Here is a 13,222-nt window from a genome sequence, read left to right as displayed (position 1 = left end):
GCTTTGAGCATTCAGATATGGCAATTAAAGGTTTTCTCTAGCTAAAGCTGCATTTCACCTGCTTTTATGCCTATATATATATATATATATATATATATATATATATATATATATATATATATATATATATATATATATATATATATATATATATATATGTTCAATAAGAATGCAGTGTGAACATGTGCTAAATGCATGTCACACTGATTGTCACTGCATCTCAACTGTGTTGTAAATTGATTGTTGCAAAATGTATATGATGTAGGGCATGTTCAAGAATGTTTTACTAATTTATCAGAATTTTTAAAATTTGATAATGTTACCCATACAAGACTTTTCAGGTATTTATGCATAAACAATTCTCAAAAACTATTACCATATCACCAGCAAGACAAGTCTCCTATTTCTTTCATGTTTACACCAGTTAGGCTCACAGTCGAGTCTGCTGGTAAGTTGCAGTCAATATGAAGAGTAGATAATAAAGACACTGGTTTGTATAGATGGGGAGGGGAGTGAGTGGGAGATCCAGTAACCCATCAACATTTATTCAGCAGAACAAGAACTGTGAAGCCCTGGCTGCATCTGGCCATGAACATAATTAACCTGGAAATGGGGTGTAATGCCCTGAACCCATCTGCTTTTTCTTATAGTGCATCCAGAAAGTATTTACAGCGCTTCACTTTTATTTACAGTTTATGTTGCAGCCTTATTCCAAAATTGATTAAATTCATTATTTTCCTCAAAATTCTACAAACTATATCCCATAATAACAACATTAAAGAAGTTCAGTTGAAATAATTTCAAATTTATTAAAAATATAAAACAAAAAAAATCACATGTACATAAGTATTCATAGCCTTTGCTATGACACTCAAAATTGAGCTCAGGTGCATCCTGTTTCAACTGATCACCGTTGAGATGTTTCTACAACTTGCTTGGAGTCCACCTGTGGTAAATTCAGTTGATTGGACATGATTTGGAAAGGCATACACCTGTCTATATACGGTCCCACATTTAACAGTGCATGTCAGAGCACAAACCAAGCCATGAAGTCCAAGGAATTTTCTACCGCATTGAAGGTCCCAAATGAGCACAGTGGCCTCCATCATCCATAAATGGAAGATGTTTGGAACCACCAGGACTCTTTCTAGAGCTGGCTGACCGGCCAAGCTAAGCAATCGGGGGAGAAGGGCCTTAGTCAGGGAGGTGACCAAGAATCAGATGGTCACCTTGACAGAGCTCCACAGTTTCTCTGTGGAGAGGGGAGAACCTTCCAGAAGAACAACCATCTCTGCAGCATTCCATCAATCGGGCCTGTATGGTAGACTGGCCAGACGGAAGCCACTCCTCAGTAAAAGGCACACAGGGACAACTCTGTGAATATCCTTGAGTGGCCCAGTCAGAGCCCCGACTTGAACTCGATTGAATATCTCTAGAGAGATCTGAAATGGCTGTGCACCAACACTCCCCATCCAACCTGATTGCAGTTTGAGAGGTCATGCAAAGAAGAATTGGAGAAACCACCCAAAAATAGGTGTGCGAAGCTTGTAGCATCATACTCGAAAAGACTTGAGGCTGTAACTGGGTGCCAAAGGTGCGTCAACAAAGTATTAAGCAAAGGCTGTTAATACTTATGTAAATTGGATTTTTTGTTTTTTATTTTTAAGAAATGTGCAAAGATTTCAAACAAACTTCTTTCACATTTTCATTATGGGTTATTGTTTGTAGAATTTTGAGGAAAATAATGAATGTATTCAATTTTGTAATAATGCTGTAACATAACACAATGTGGAAAAAGTGAAGCGCTGTGAATACTTTCTGGATGCGCACTGTACATTAGCTCCTTGGCTTACACATCCTCCCAGCTTAGCACTTTTTTACTCCATTTCAGACTACGGCCTCCACCTGTAGACTACAAGGTAAATGAAAGTAAGCCCAGATAAGTAACAGAAGCTAGAACAGCTGAGCTCATTCTCCAACTTCCCAAGTCAGTAGGCAGGGACATATGCCATCTGACATAGATGGTTTCTTTGGTAATTATTCCATCAACTCCAATGCACCCCTATAGTTTGATAAGAACAGTGACCTGTGTAGCTGTACTTAAGCTGAGTACACAGGTTGAATAAAAAAAAACAGATCGGCATACAAGCGATGTTGGTTACAATCTCAACTGTTGTGCTATTGTATTCTGACAGGAGAACTGCCCACCAAACCAGTGTTGCCAATCTACCAGATTGAAATTTACTGGCACGACACCCGAAATTTACTGGCGCAGCCACGTTTTTACTGGCATTTCACAAAAGTTACTAAATTACATTTTTAGGTGCAAATTTCAGTATTTAGACTACAAACAAGTACGCTAGGCAAATAGCAATGTGATTTAAGGTAGATATTAATAAGGGCAAATTATTTAGTCACATCACCCCCTGCCTCCATCCCCTTCTGCCACCAACACCCCCTGCCTTTACCCCCCTCTGCGGTGCCACAATCTCCCCCTGCCTCCAATCTCCCTCTGCCTCCAATCTCCCCCAGGCGCCCTGCCTCCAATCACCCCCTGCCTCCATCGTCCCCTGCCTCTATCCCCCTCTGTGGTGCCACCAACAACCCCTGTCTCCATCCCCCACCATCTGCGGTGCCACCATCCCCCTCTGCGGTGCCACCAACACCCCCTGCCTCCAATCACCCCCTGGCACTAACACCCCCTGCCTCCAATCTCCCCCTGCCTCCATTGCCCCCTGCCTCCATCCCTCTCTGCGGTGCCACTGCAGCCATCATCACCCTCTGCCTCCAGTCACCCCCTGCCTCCAATCTCCATGCGCAGTTCCAAGCTGAACTGATCTCGGCTATTTTTACTGGCACATTCCCGCAACCACATACATTTACCAACGGGGGGGAAAAAGTGCCCATTTTTACGAACTGTCTGTAAAAATACGGACGGTTGGCAACACTGCACCAAACCCTCCTTTCCAGCATTGCCCGTTCTTCCGAAGCTGGTAGTGAGTATTGACTGCTGCAGAACAGATAGCTGTACACACTGGCCCAAAGTCAGCAGGTTCTAGCTGAACTGACCGATTATACACGGACGATTTTCTGCATATGTGTACTAATGGCCAGCTCTGGCCATGCTCAGCCCTGTTTCTCCAAACTTTAAACAAGATGCAGTGCCAGCTGTATATCACTGTACTTGCTTGATCCAGATAAGCTATAACAGTGAGGTGAACATTTTGTTTATAGCTGTTTTGTTTTTTTACCTAACTGGAATTTTTGTTTTTTAAATCATTTTATACATTATGAGCTAGATTCACGTAGGACTTACGCTGACGTATCTCGAAATACGCCGCGTAAGTCAAAATGTGTGCCGTTGTATCTTTGCACCGTGCCCACAGAACTAGATACGCCATAAAATAGGCTTCTTCTGACCGACGTAACTTTCCTACGCCGGCGTATCGTAGGCGCATATTTACGCTGGACGCATCTTGCGCTCCCATATTATTTTCTATTTAAATATGCAAATGAGCGGAATACGGCGATTCACGAGCGTACATGCGCCCGACGCAGGCTACGCGTGGTGCGCGTAAGTTGTACGTCCGGCCTAAAGTTGCCCCTTATATAGCAGGGGTAACTCAGCAACAGACGTGCACAGGTCAGCTGGAGAGCAGCTACAGCAGCACCGTTACGAACGAGCTGAGCAACCCCACTTGCAGGACAACACATTAGTATGCCAACATGCCAGGGGCAGCCATGGTCATAGCACTACTACTGTGTCCGCCGGCACGGGAGAGGATATACCGAACGCGCCTGAACGTCTTTGGCATGGGTGATTCTGAGGTGTTTCGCATCTTCAGATTCAGCCCTGATGCCATCCTGGAATTAGCCACAACCCTGCATGATGACATCACCAGCAAGACACAACGCTGGGATGTCACAATCCAGCATGAGCAGATGTGGGCACCAGGTTGTCCCCGCAATCCTCAGACGCATGTCCCACCACAACATCAAACCCACCCATGAGCATCTGCGGTGGAAGGCAATGCAGGATTTCTACAGCATTGCCGGATTCCCACGCACCGTGGGGGCCATTGATTGCACACATGTGGCACTACGCCCCCCCGTGACACAGAGCACATATACCGTAATCGTAAGCAGTGGCATTCCATCAACGTACAGGTGATAGCCGATGCCCAATGCCTCATATGGCACTTCCGTGCCAAACACCCCAGGGCCAGCCACGACTGCTACATATACCATCAATGCAACATCTCCACAGAATTTGAACAGAACGTGTACGGGAACAGCTGGCTGGTTGGTGAGTGACATGGGAGTCAGGCATGACTGTCCGACCCCATGATGCAGACTTTACGAGGGGCACATGCACGACTAACATCCTCCTGTCTTTTCCCTTCCAGGTGACTCGGCATATGCACTTGGGCCCCATCTCATGACTCCATACCGGGATCCCCAAACCAGAGGAGAGAGAAACTACAATGCTGCACACATACGTACCCGTGCAGTGGTGGAACGCACATTTGCCCTCCTGAAGTCCCGTTTCCGATGCCTGGATACGTCTGCGGGGGCCCTGTTGTATTCCCCCAACTTCGTGTGCCAGATCATCGGTGCATGTTGCGTGCTGCACAACTACGCCATGAGAAAGGGCCTGGAGATTGACATACGTGATGCCCTGACACCCCAACCACCCAGTCCCCCCCTAACTGAAGCTACCCCGTCTGCTGAGGGAAGAGCAGTCAGGAGTTGCCTCGTGGAACGCATTTTTGAACGTTAAACGCACACATTTATCATGGCACAAGGAGAATGTGGTGGCTGCCTGCCCTCCATTGCAACGGCGAGGCGGGTGAGCACCGTGTTGGTATGAGCAAGCATCCTCAGCTGGCGGGTGGTGTTGTGGTGCTGGTGCCGCCTGGTCTGCCTCCCCTCCGCCTCCACAGCAGCAGTGTTGGCCTCTACAGCCACTGCCAACCTCCTCACCGCTGCCGTGAGGACTGCTGTTGCGGCCTGCTGCTCCCCCATGCAGGTCACCATGGCAACGCAGTTTCTGCTCACATCCTGCAGGCTGTCAGAGATGGAGCTGCTCTGACCAGCCTGCTGGGTGAGGGACTGCTACACAGCCAATACGCAGGCAGCCTGGGACTGGGCCGAGGAGGCCAGGCTATCTGCTACACGCCGCAGGTCACCCACCATAGCACCGATATGGCGGGTCTGCCGGGCCTGCTCCCTCTGCAGCCCTTCTTGGGCTTCCGTAGAGCCTTCCTGGGGGAAGGAGAGACTTGGGCCCGTCCAGACAGGCTAGACCTGGAGGGGGTTCCCCTGGATGGGGTAGACCTGATGAGCGGGAGGTGGCTGAGGGTCCTGGGATGGTGGAATCCTCCTCATAATATATACAGTCCTCCTGGTGGAGATCCACTGACTCCTCAACAACAACCTCTAGCGGAGAGGTATGGGCACTCCCCTCCACCAATATGACTGTGCTTCCCAGGGGGTCAGACTGAGCCACAGGATGTTCCGGGGATGGCATGGGTCGAACACCGGCCGACGACGGCCCAGCTCCCTCCAGCACATCTGTGGAAGACACAAAACATTCACATGTTGGTGGACCCACACACTTGTCACATGTTCCCTTCCACCCCCTCACATGCTACACACCAAATGGAGGATAAAACACACGTACCTGTCCCCAAGTCCAGATCAGTGGAGTCATAGCCCTCAACACCCTCCACCTGCTCCTGCGAAAGACACCTGTCGACAATCTCCTCCTCAGGTGTCAAACGCAGAGATGAGGCTGGTCCTCCTCCTGTGCCCCTGGCATGCTTCTTCATGAGGGCCAACTTGTCACAGACCCGACGTCTCATGTCATTGATTTTTTTCTGGATGTCATCAGACGTCCGGGTCTCATTGCCAATGGCATTCACATCGAGGGTGATCTTGGCAAGAATCTCCCTCTTATGTGCCTTGCTGGTCTTACCACTGTGGGCACCATGCAGGTATGCATCATATTTTGTGATTGCCACCAACACGATTTTAGTCTCCTCAGGATTGAAGTTTCTCTTCTTCTTCTTCTTCTTCTTCTTCTTCTTCTTCTTCTTCTTCTTCTTCTTCTTATCCTTGCCCACTTTAGGAGGTGCCATCTCTCTACAAAAGTACCTTGCTTCAGGGGGGGAAACAAGCAAACTGATGTACTTTTGCGCCGGACGGGCGTATGTCTGTGCATATTTATGCGCTCGGCGTAAGCCAGGAAGTTGCACCGGCGTAGTTGTGAGCATGCGCACACGGGTACGGTCACACTACCGCATCACTGCGCATGCTCCGTTCATGATACGCCGGGCGTACACCACTGCTCCACGTCCGGAACATCATTTGCATGGGGTCACACCCACTTCCTCCTACACCGGGTTACGCCATTAAAATCTAAGCCACGCCAACGCAGCGTGGAGAGCACTGACTTCCAGAATTCCATGGTTGACTAAGCCACGCCGACGTAGCGTATATTCGTTACGCTACGCCCGCCTAAAGATGCGCCGAGGTATGTGAATCTAGCTCCAAATTTACACGTATCTGTTTTCTATATCTGGCTGTAGCAGATAATCACACTTCAGACTTGCAAACCAATCCACAAGGTTCAAGATCGGACTGGATTAGGTTGATTTTAAAGATGGAGGATAAAAATGTGCCCCCATAACTGGTTAGTTCTAGACTCCCACACCTTGGCTGCCCCAAAAAGCAGCTGTAGGTAATTATAGGGTTCATACACAATATATCTGTCCCTTAGTGAATGACAAAGTCTGTTGGATCTCTTACACATTCACTATGACACCGATCTAACTATAGGAAAAAATTCATATCTAATGCAGGGGCTCCTCAATAAATAGCATTATATAGGTTTACATTTGGTAGAAAAGTTCTTTATTCTGAAGATTCCAGGCACATAATATATTAAGACATCACTGACATTTAAACTAGAGCATCAGATTATGGAAGGGATCACACTTCATTATCTGTACTCTGGTATCTTAAAGTATTTCCTAATCCATTGTTCTAAAAGAAACACTGTAAGGGCTCTTTCACACAGGCAGTAAAAACAGCCCAGTCGACATGGCAGCCATAGGGGATTTTTCCCATGCCCAAGGTCAAGATGCTTGGCATGCCCAGTTTGACAGGCGACGCCAAATGTCAAACTCAAGTGGAAGGTAAAGAGGAAGTAAACCCTTCCCTGCAAAGTAAAGGCATAAAGAGCTAGTATGCGTCACATATTCGCACATTATGTGACACTTTGCCTGCAAATGAACCCCCTCGCCATCCCCGCTGTAGGCCGCATTCATGTTTGCCCCCTCTTCCTGCCAGGACTGCAGACTCCGGCTATGTGACTGGCAGGAGCTGTGTGAAGTCACTCATGCAAATGAATGCAGGAGCTGGCAATAACGGAAATCGCTTCTGAAGAAACGACACGCATGCGCCCATGTCATCATCGGCGAGGTATACAGTAAATATCTCTTAAACAGCGCATGTTTAGGAGATATTTACAGTACCTATAGCTAAGCCTAATTGTAGGCTTAGCTATAGGTACAAGTACTGCAGGCAGGTTTCAACCTCTTTAATGGGATTGCACCACAACTGTGAGCCAAACACTTGGCGCAATGGTTCAATATCAAACCCCTGTTCAGCTGGAGAAAAAAACCCAGCCAGAAAAGAAAAAACCCCATTCAGAAGGTGACACCTCCTGAATACCTAAAAGTCACTGATTCAGAAGGCAGAAGGAACTGCAATTCAACCTGTGAAAGAGGCCTAGCAGAGCTTTCCTATGAATAAAGGAAATAACCAATCACAGCATGGAAACTGAGAGTAGACCTGTTGTGGGATGAAACCTATTTGAATTCATTTGTAAATCTATGATAAAGTTTATTGAATGGCTATCTGCACATTTAGTACAGTTATTTATTTATTACAAGTCGTTATATAGTGACGAGAATTTACACGCTTGTTACGTATTGTACATTACACAAAAAGTTCCCTATCTCACATATGCATTCTTGGGCCTATTTCAATTCACCTACCAGTGCATGCCTTTGGATTATGAAAGGAAACCAAAGTATTCAGAGGAAACCCCTGCAAGCACTGGGAGAAAGGGTCAAATCTATTCAGTTTGGGTCCTGATTGTGAACTTTAAGGCAGGAGTGCTAACCCCTAAACCTCTGCTCACTGCCTATCCTTTGAATAGTCCCAAAATTTATCTGGATGCCCAGGCAAAATCAGGTGAAGTTTCTGAAAGATCCCAGGCTGGATTAATGTCATCAGTCTGTGATTTTCTACATTTTCACAAGATATGCACACAGAAAACACAGCAGAAGATATGGTAATCTGGGGACTGCAACTGCTTAAGCCTCTTTATCTCATGAACATTTAGGGCTATAAAAGTATAGTTATCATTTAAACAGAGATGCTTTTTCCCTTTTGTTTCCTGTGTCTTATTGAGTCCCTTCACTACCAGTTCAGCAGGGCAGAGTGTAAGAAAAAAAAAGTCTTAGTATGTATGCATATAATGCTCATATTGCCGTCCTTCTACTTTTTTGATAAACCTTGCTTGCTGCTTAAGATCATACAGCCTGGTATGAACATAGTGAGGGGTGCTGGGGGATAGTCCATATGCAGTGTGTCAAGCTAAAATGACTCTTTGAGACCCTGTTAATATACTGTAGTCTCTGGAGTAGACTACAAGAATTACTGATGGAGCAGATTTTAATTATTTACTCATCTCTAATGTAGATATCAGCTCAATGATTATTTGGTGATGCCTGTGCTGCAAGATTTCATACACTCAGGCTGTCGTAGGCATATGTGAATAATGGAATCTTTGTTCATGCTATGTCTATTTGACCAGAAATCATGCCATGCTTCATTAAAATCAAGATATTCTACTGTTAAAGCAGCTTGCTGTCTACTCAAAAATTAACACCACTGTGTTTGGATCTTGTAGTCCAGTGGTCAAGTGTCTAAACAGTGAATAGAAGGCTGCATGTTACAAGTGCAGGAGAGCCTAAAGCTTCTCTCTAATAGCCCAGGAATCCTATTTCACTAAAGAGCTATGATTTTTCTTTCTCAAAGGCAGCAAGATGAGAAAAAGAAAATAAATGAAAAGCAATAGCAAATATCTTGGTTTAATGCTGCTCCATCTAATATTACTGCTCTCGCTTCAGTCCACCAATGCCCACTAGTAAATCTGACATTGTCTACAACATGCTTGCACCTTGGAAATATTTTTGTAGCAATATATATATCTAAATCATGGATATTATGAGCAATTTGTTAATCATTAGCTAATTTAATTGCTTTAATAAGTTTCACTCATTTACAGCTAGGCCTTCTTGTGCATTCCTCCCACACTAGCTTCAGTCTGCTTTTTTCATGACATAGCTTTATGTGGACATTTAATTTGCCTAATTAGCATTTGTCAGATGTATGTTGTAGGTAAACAAATTACTTTTTCTTTCTTCAAGCAAGATAAAGTATGAAGTGTATACTTGTGTATTATCAGAAAAGATTACTCAATCCTACTTGATGGACCATATGGTAGCTAGGTAATTAAAAAAAATATAGATTTTTAATTGGCTGTATTGAAATTCTACTGTGAATATTTTTTTTTTTTTGTAATTTATTTATTTGCATTCTCCCCCTCCCTTCTTGGTTTTCCTGAGTAAATCTCTAAATGCCTCTGTGATATGTTATAATAAAATATTAACCTCTGGACAAGCACTGTATTTATATCATGTCACATTAAACACAATCATCCCACATATCAAGGTGTTTTCTTGTCTACCTAGTTGTTTCTGTTCTCAGTATTTCAGTCATGGTTTTGGACAGTCTTGCTTGATTGTTGAATGTTGTATCCCATTAAGATTAGATGCCAACCTGCATAGAAGACCAGAGACAGACAGCCAACTCTGCTTTTGTAGCACGCAACAATGGAGACTAACCTTTGAACAAATGTTTTTACATCTTTTGGATTGCCTGCATTTTCTTGATGTTGTTGACATAAATGTTTCTTTTTGTCTGTAAGAATTAATTCCTAAACGACCACAAAGATTCTTGAACTTAGATCTTTGCTTGTGCATTAACTTTGAAGTTCTTGTAATTGCATTGGGATTAACCCCTACAGAACCCATGAATTAAAAAACATGCTCTGGTTTAAAGAAAAATGGAATGGGTAGGACTATATTTAGGTCATTAAGACTCGGTTCACACTGGTATCATCAGCTGCGCATCACACAGGAACGTTGTGCGTCCCTGAATTTAGCCTTGAAACGGAGCCAAAGACGCACATTGTTTCTGTGCAGTGTGCTCCACAGCCACCCCAGAGATATGTGAACCAGCTCCATAGAGAGACAGTCACATTCTCCTGCATGTGAACCCAGCCTTAGTCTGGATCAGCAGAGTGCAAAATAATATTTCTACTTTGTTAAATTATATAAAAATAAGGGAGTCTTGCGTGCGCTGACCCATAATGTTAGGCCCATAATTGGGAGTAAATTAAGAAGTTCCAGGCATGCTTTTGTTGAGTAAAAGCTAGAGAATTATACATAGGTGTACAGCGGGGGTTTTCCAAAGAATTGATGTTTAACTTGTTTGAATATAATTGTTAATAATTACCTGTAGCAACTATTTGTAAATATATTTATTTTTGTACTCTGCGTATGTCTGTTAAACCCATTTATGTTTTTCCTACTGTAGAATTTATCTGGCTGCCCAGGCAAGACCGGGCGAAGTTTCTGAATGGTCCCATGTTGGGATGATGTCATCAGGCCTTGAGTACTACATTTTCACTAGTACAAGATCTATACACAGAAACACAACTGGAGAGATGGCACTCTGGGGACTGCAACTGTTTCAATCTCTTCATCTCATAAACCTGCTGTGCTATAAAACCTACAGCTTTTTTTCTTTACAAGAAAATTGTGCAGACCTGTATTGCTTTTATTTTTGCTTTTGTCATTTTTTTTTTATTTTGCATTGGGATTGTGGGGCACATTTACGTTCACTCTTATTATGTTTCTTTCTATTTGTGTTTAGTTGAAGCTAACCATAGTACAGGTATTAATTGTTGAATTAATTAGTCTTTACTTTCATTATTATTATGGCTCAAAAGAGATTGAACTTATGAATAAGTTGAAAACTTTGGTACCTGTCAGTAAGAAGAAAACAATATTGGCAAACAGCATTTTGCGAACAATGATATAAGGTTGGATTTTAGCACATGATGAATGTTGCAGTAGGTTTTTATTTGGTACTGAAGTAAATTTCATGATGTACATAATGTAAAAGAGCAGCTGGCTAAGGTGATTATGTATAATTTTTGTGATGTCTCCCTTTGTTAAACTGATTATATCTATTTTCGGCAATAACTTAAGGACAACAACCTTTTTGAGTCCTCGGTTTTTATATAAATGCTTTTTTTTCCTTGTTGAAAGAGGTGATATTCTAAGGTTTTATGAAATTCATTCTTAATGCAAACAGAAGTGCTGTAAATAACCTTCCATAACTACATGTACATTCATAGAAAAGAGAAAAAAATATATCTCTCTCTCTCATATATATATATATATATATATATATATATATATATATATATATATATATATATATATATATATATATATATATATATATTAATGGAGAGAGAGAGATATATTATTTTATTTTTTGTTTTTTGGAAGGGTAAGCAGTCAGTAGCATCTCTAAATAATGAAGGGGATTGATAACAACATTGTTAAAATTAAATCCCAAAAGAGTTGCCACGATGTGCCCTGTTATTTAGATTAACACTGTTAAATTTGTTGTGTAGTTGTTCAGACCTGATAACTGTACTAGTGTCATACCAGCATATTACCTATTTAAACTATGTGCACAGCTTAAAAGTCTAGTTCTATTTTAGTTTTTTGAGGATAAAGACAAAAATACCCAAAACTAAAATTAAGCTACCGTTTAATATTTAAAGTATTTTAAGACTGAAATGCATCAAGTTTTTTCTTTATATTTAAAATAGGTCAAATAATTGTCCAGTCATTTCAGCTGCTCTTTATATCGGTATTCTTTTTCTTCTGTGTTGTCTCCAGTTACTGACATATGCCATACAGGAAAGGCATCATTCACCATATAATTCAAAAAAATAAATAAATCACTAATTAGGGATGCAAATCATTTGTTTTAATACCTCAGTGCTCTAACTATCACAATAGAGAAGATAAAATAAATAATTTATTGTAGAAATAATAACAATGGTATGGAACATCATTGCACTGTGACTGGTAGGGAAAACTGACAATTTCCTATTTGCACAAGCTTTTTTTTTTGGCGGTTTTATATTTGATCCTCTCTGGGGAAACTTATGAAGGATATTTTAATTTAATTTTTTTAATATCAATTAAAATTCCTACAACAACAAGAAGTATGACTTGGTGTATATGGCATTAACGCCTTACTGTTGTGTGTGTGTGTGTGTAGATATAGATATAGATATATATCAATATCTACACACCAAGTTTTTATAATTTTAATAACTGTTACATGTATAAAATTGGTACTTTTCTTTTCATACAGCCAGTACAAGACACTGAATGCTACATTTCTGAGACAAAAGCTGCTGCACTCCTATTTTTTATAAATATTAGTAACAAGTAGTGCTACCATATGTCAACTAGGAACATGATAGATATTACTGAATAGGGAGCGATTATACTGACTTAAAAGAAACATTTTTTTTTTTTTAAATCTTCCTTTATTTTCCTTGTGTGAATGTGGAAAGTCACATTTTGTTTTGTTCAAATAAAATTCTATTTTTTTTTAACATTAATATTAAATCACTTTAAATAAATCAAACCAAACAGCTATGTGTAATTAAAAAAAGATAAAAAAAAAAGATAAAAATTAAACGTGTTTCCCCAAAGTTTAATCTTTAAAGTCAGGGGATTTTTTAAAAGCAAATATTTTGTTAATGTTGATAATGTACTGTACTTCCATATATTATATATATATATATATATATATATTTACATATATATAAATATTTTCTTTCCATTCCCAGTCACCTCATAGAATATTATTTTGTCCTTGCCTGTATCTTATAGTGCAAATAGTGGCTGTTGTGTAATTGTGCTTTCCTGTTGCTAACATACTAAATTCATTTTCTCTTTTCTTCTAGTAAATATTGGTAGATGTATAG

General features: G+C 41.6%; 1 protein-coding gene across 6 annotated transcripts in view; it reads left to right on the top strand.

Annotated features, from left to right (window-relative positions):
- MSI2 (musashi RNA binding protein 2) overlaps positions 1–11,419 on the top strand; it is an 838,983-nt gene extending 827,564 nt beyond the window's left edge. For all 6 annotated transcript variants that reach the window (XM_040336657.1, XM_040336656.1, XM_040336658.1 and 3 more), the window contains one exon: positions 10,735–11,419. Coding sequence is in view for 1 of the 6 variants with exons in the window: in XM_040336659.1 (XP_040192593.1) it covers positions 10,735–10,796 (62 nt within the window). In the remaining 5 variants the exon portion in view is untranslated. The remainder of the gene's footprint in view (positions 1–10,734) is intronic.
- The last annotated feature ends 1,803 nt before the right edge of the window (positions 11,420–13,222 follow it).

This window comes from Rana temporaria, chromosome 2 (genome assembly GCF_905171775.1).
Source record: "Rana temporaria chromosome 2, aRanTem1.1, whole genome shotgun sequence".
NCBI classification, from domain to species: Eukaryota; Metazoa; Chordata; class Amphibia; order Anura; family Ranidae; genus Rana; species Rana temporaria.
This window is presented reverse-complemented; position numbering and strand designations above follow the sequence as displayed.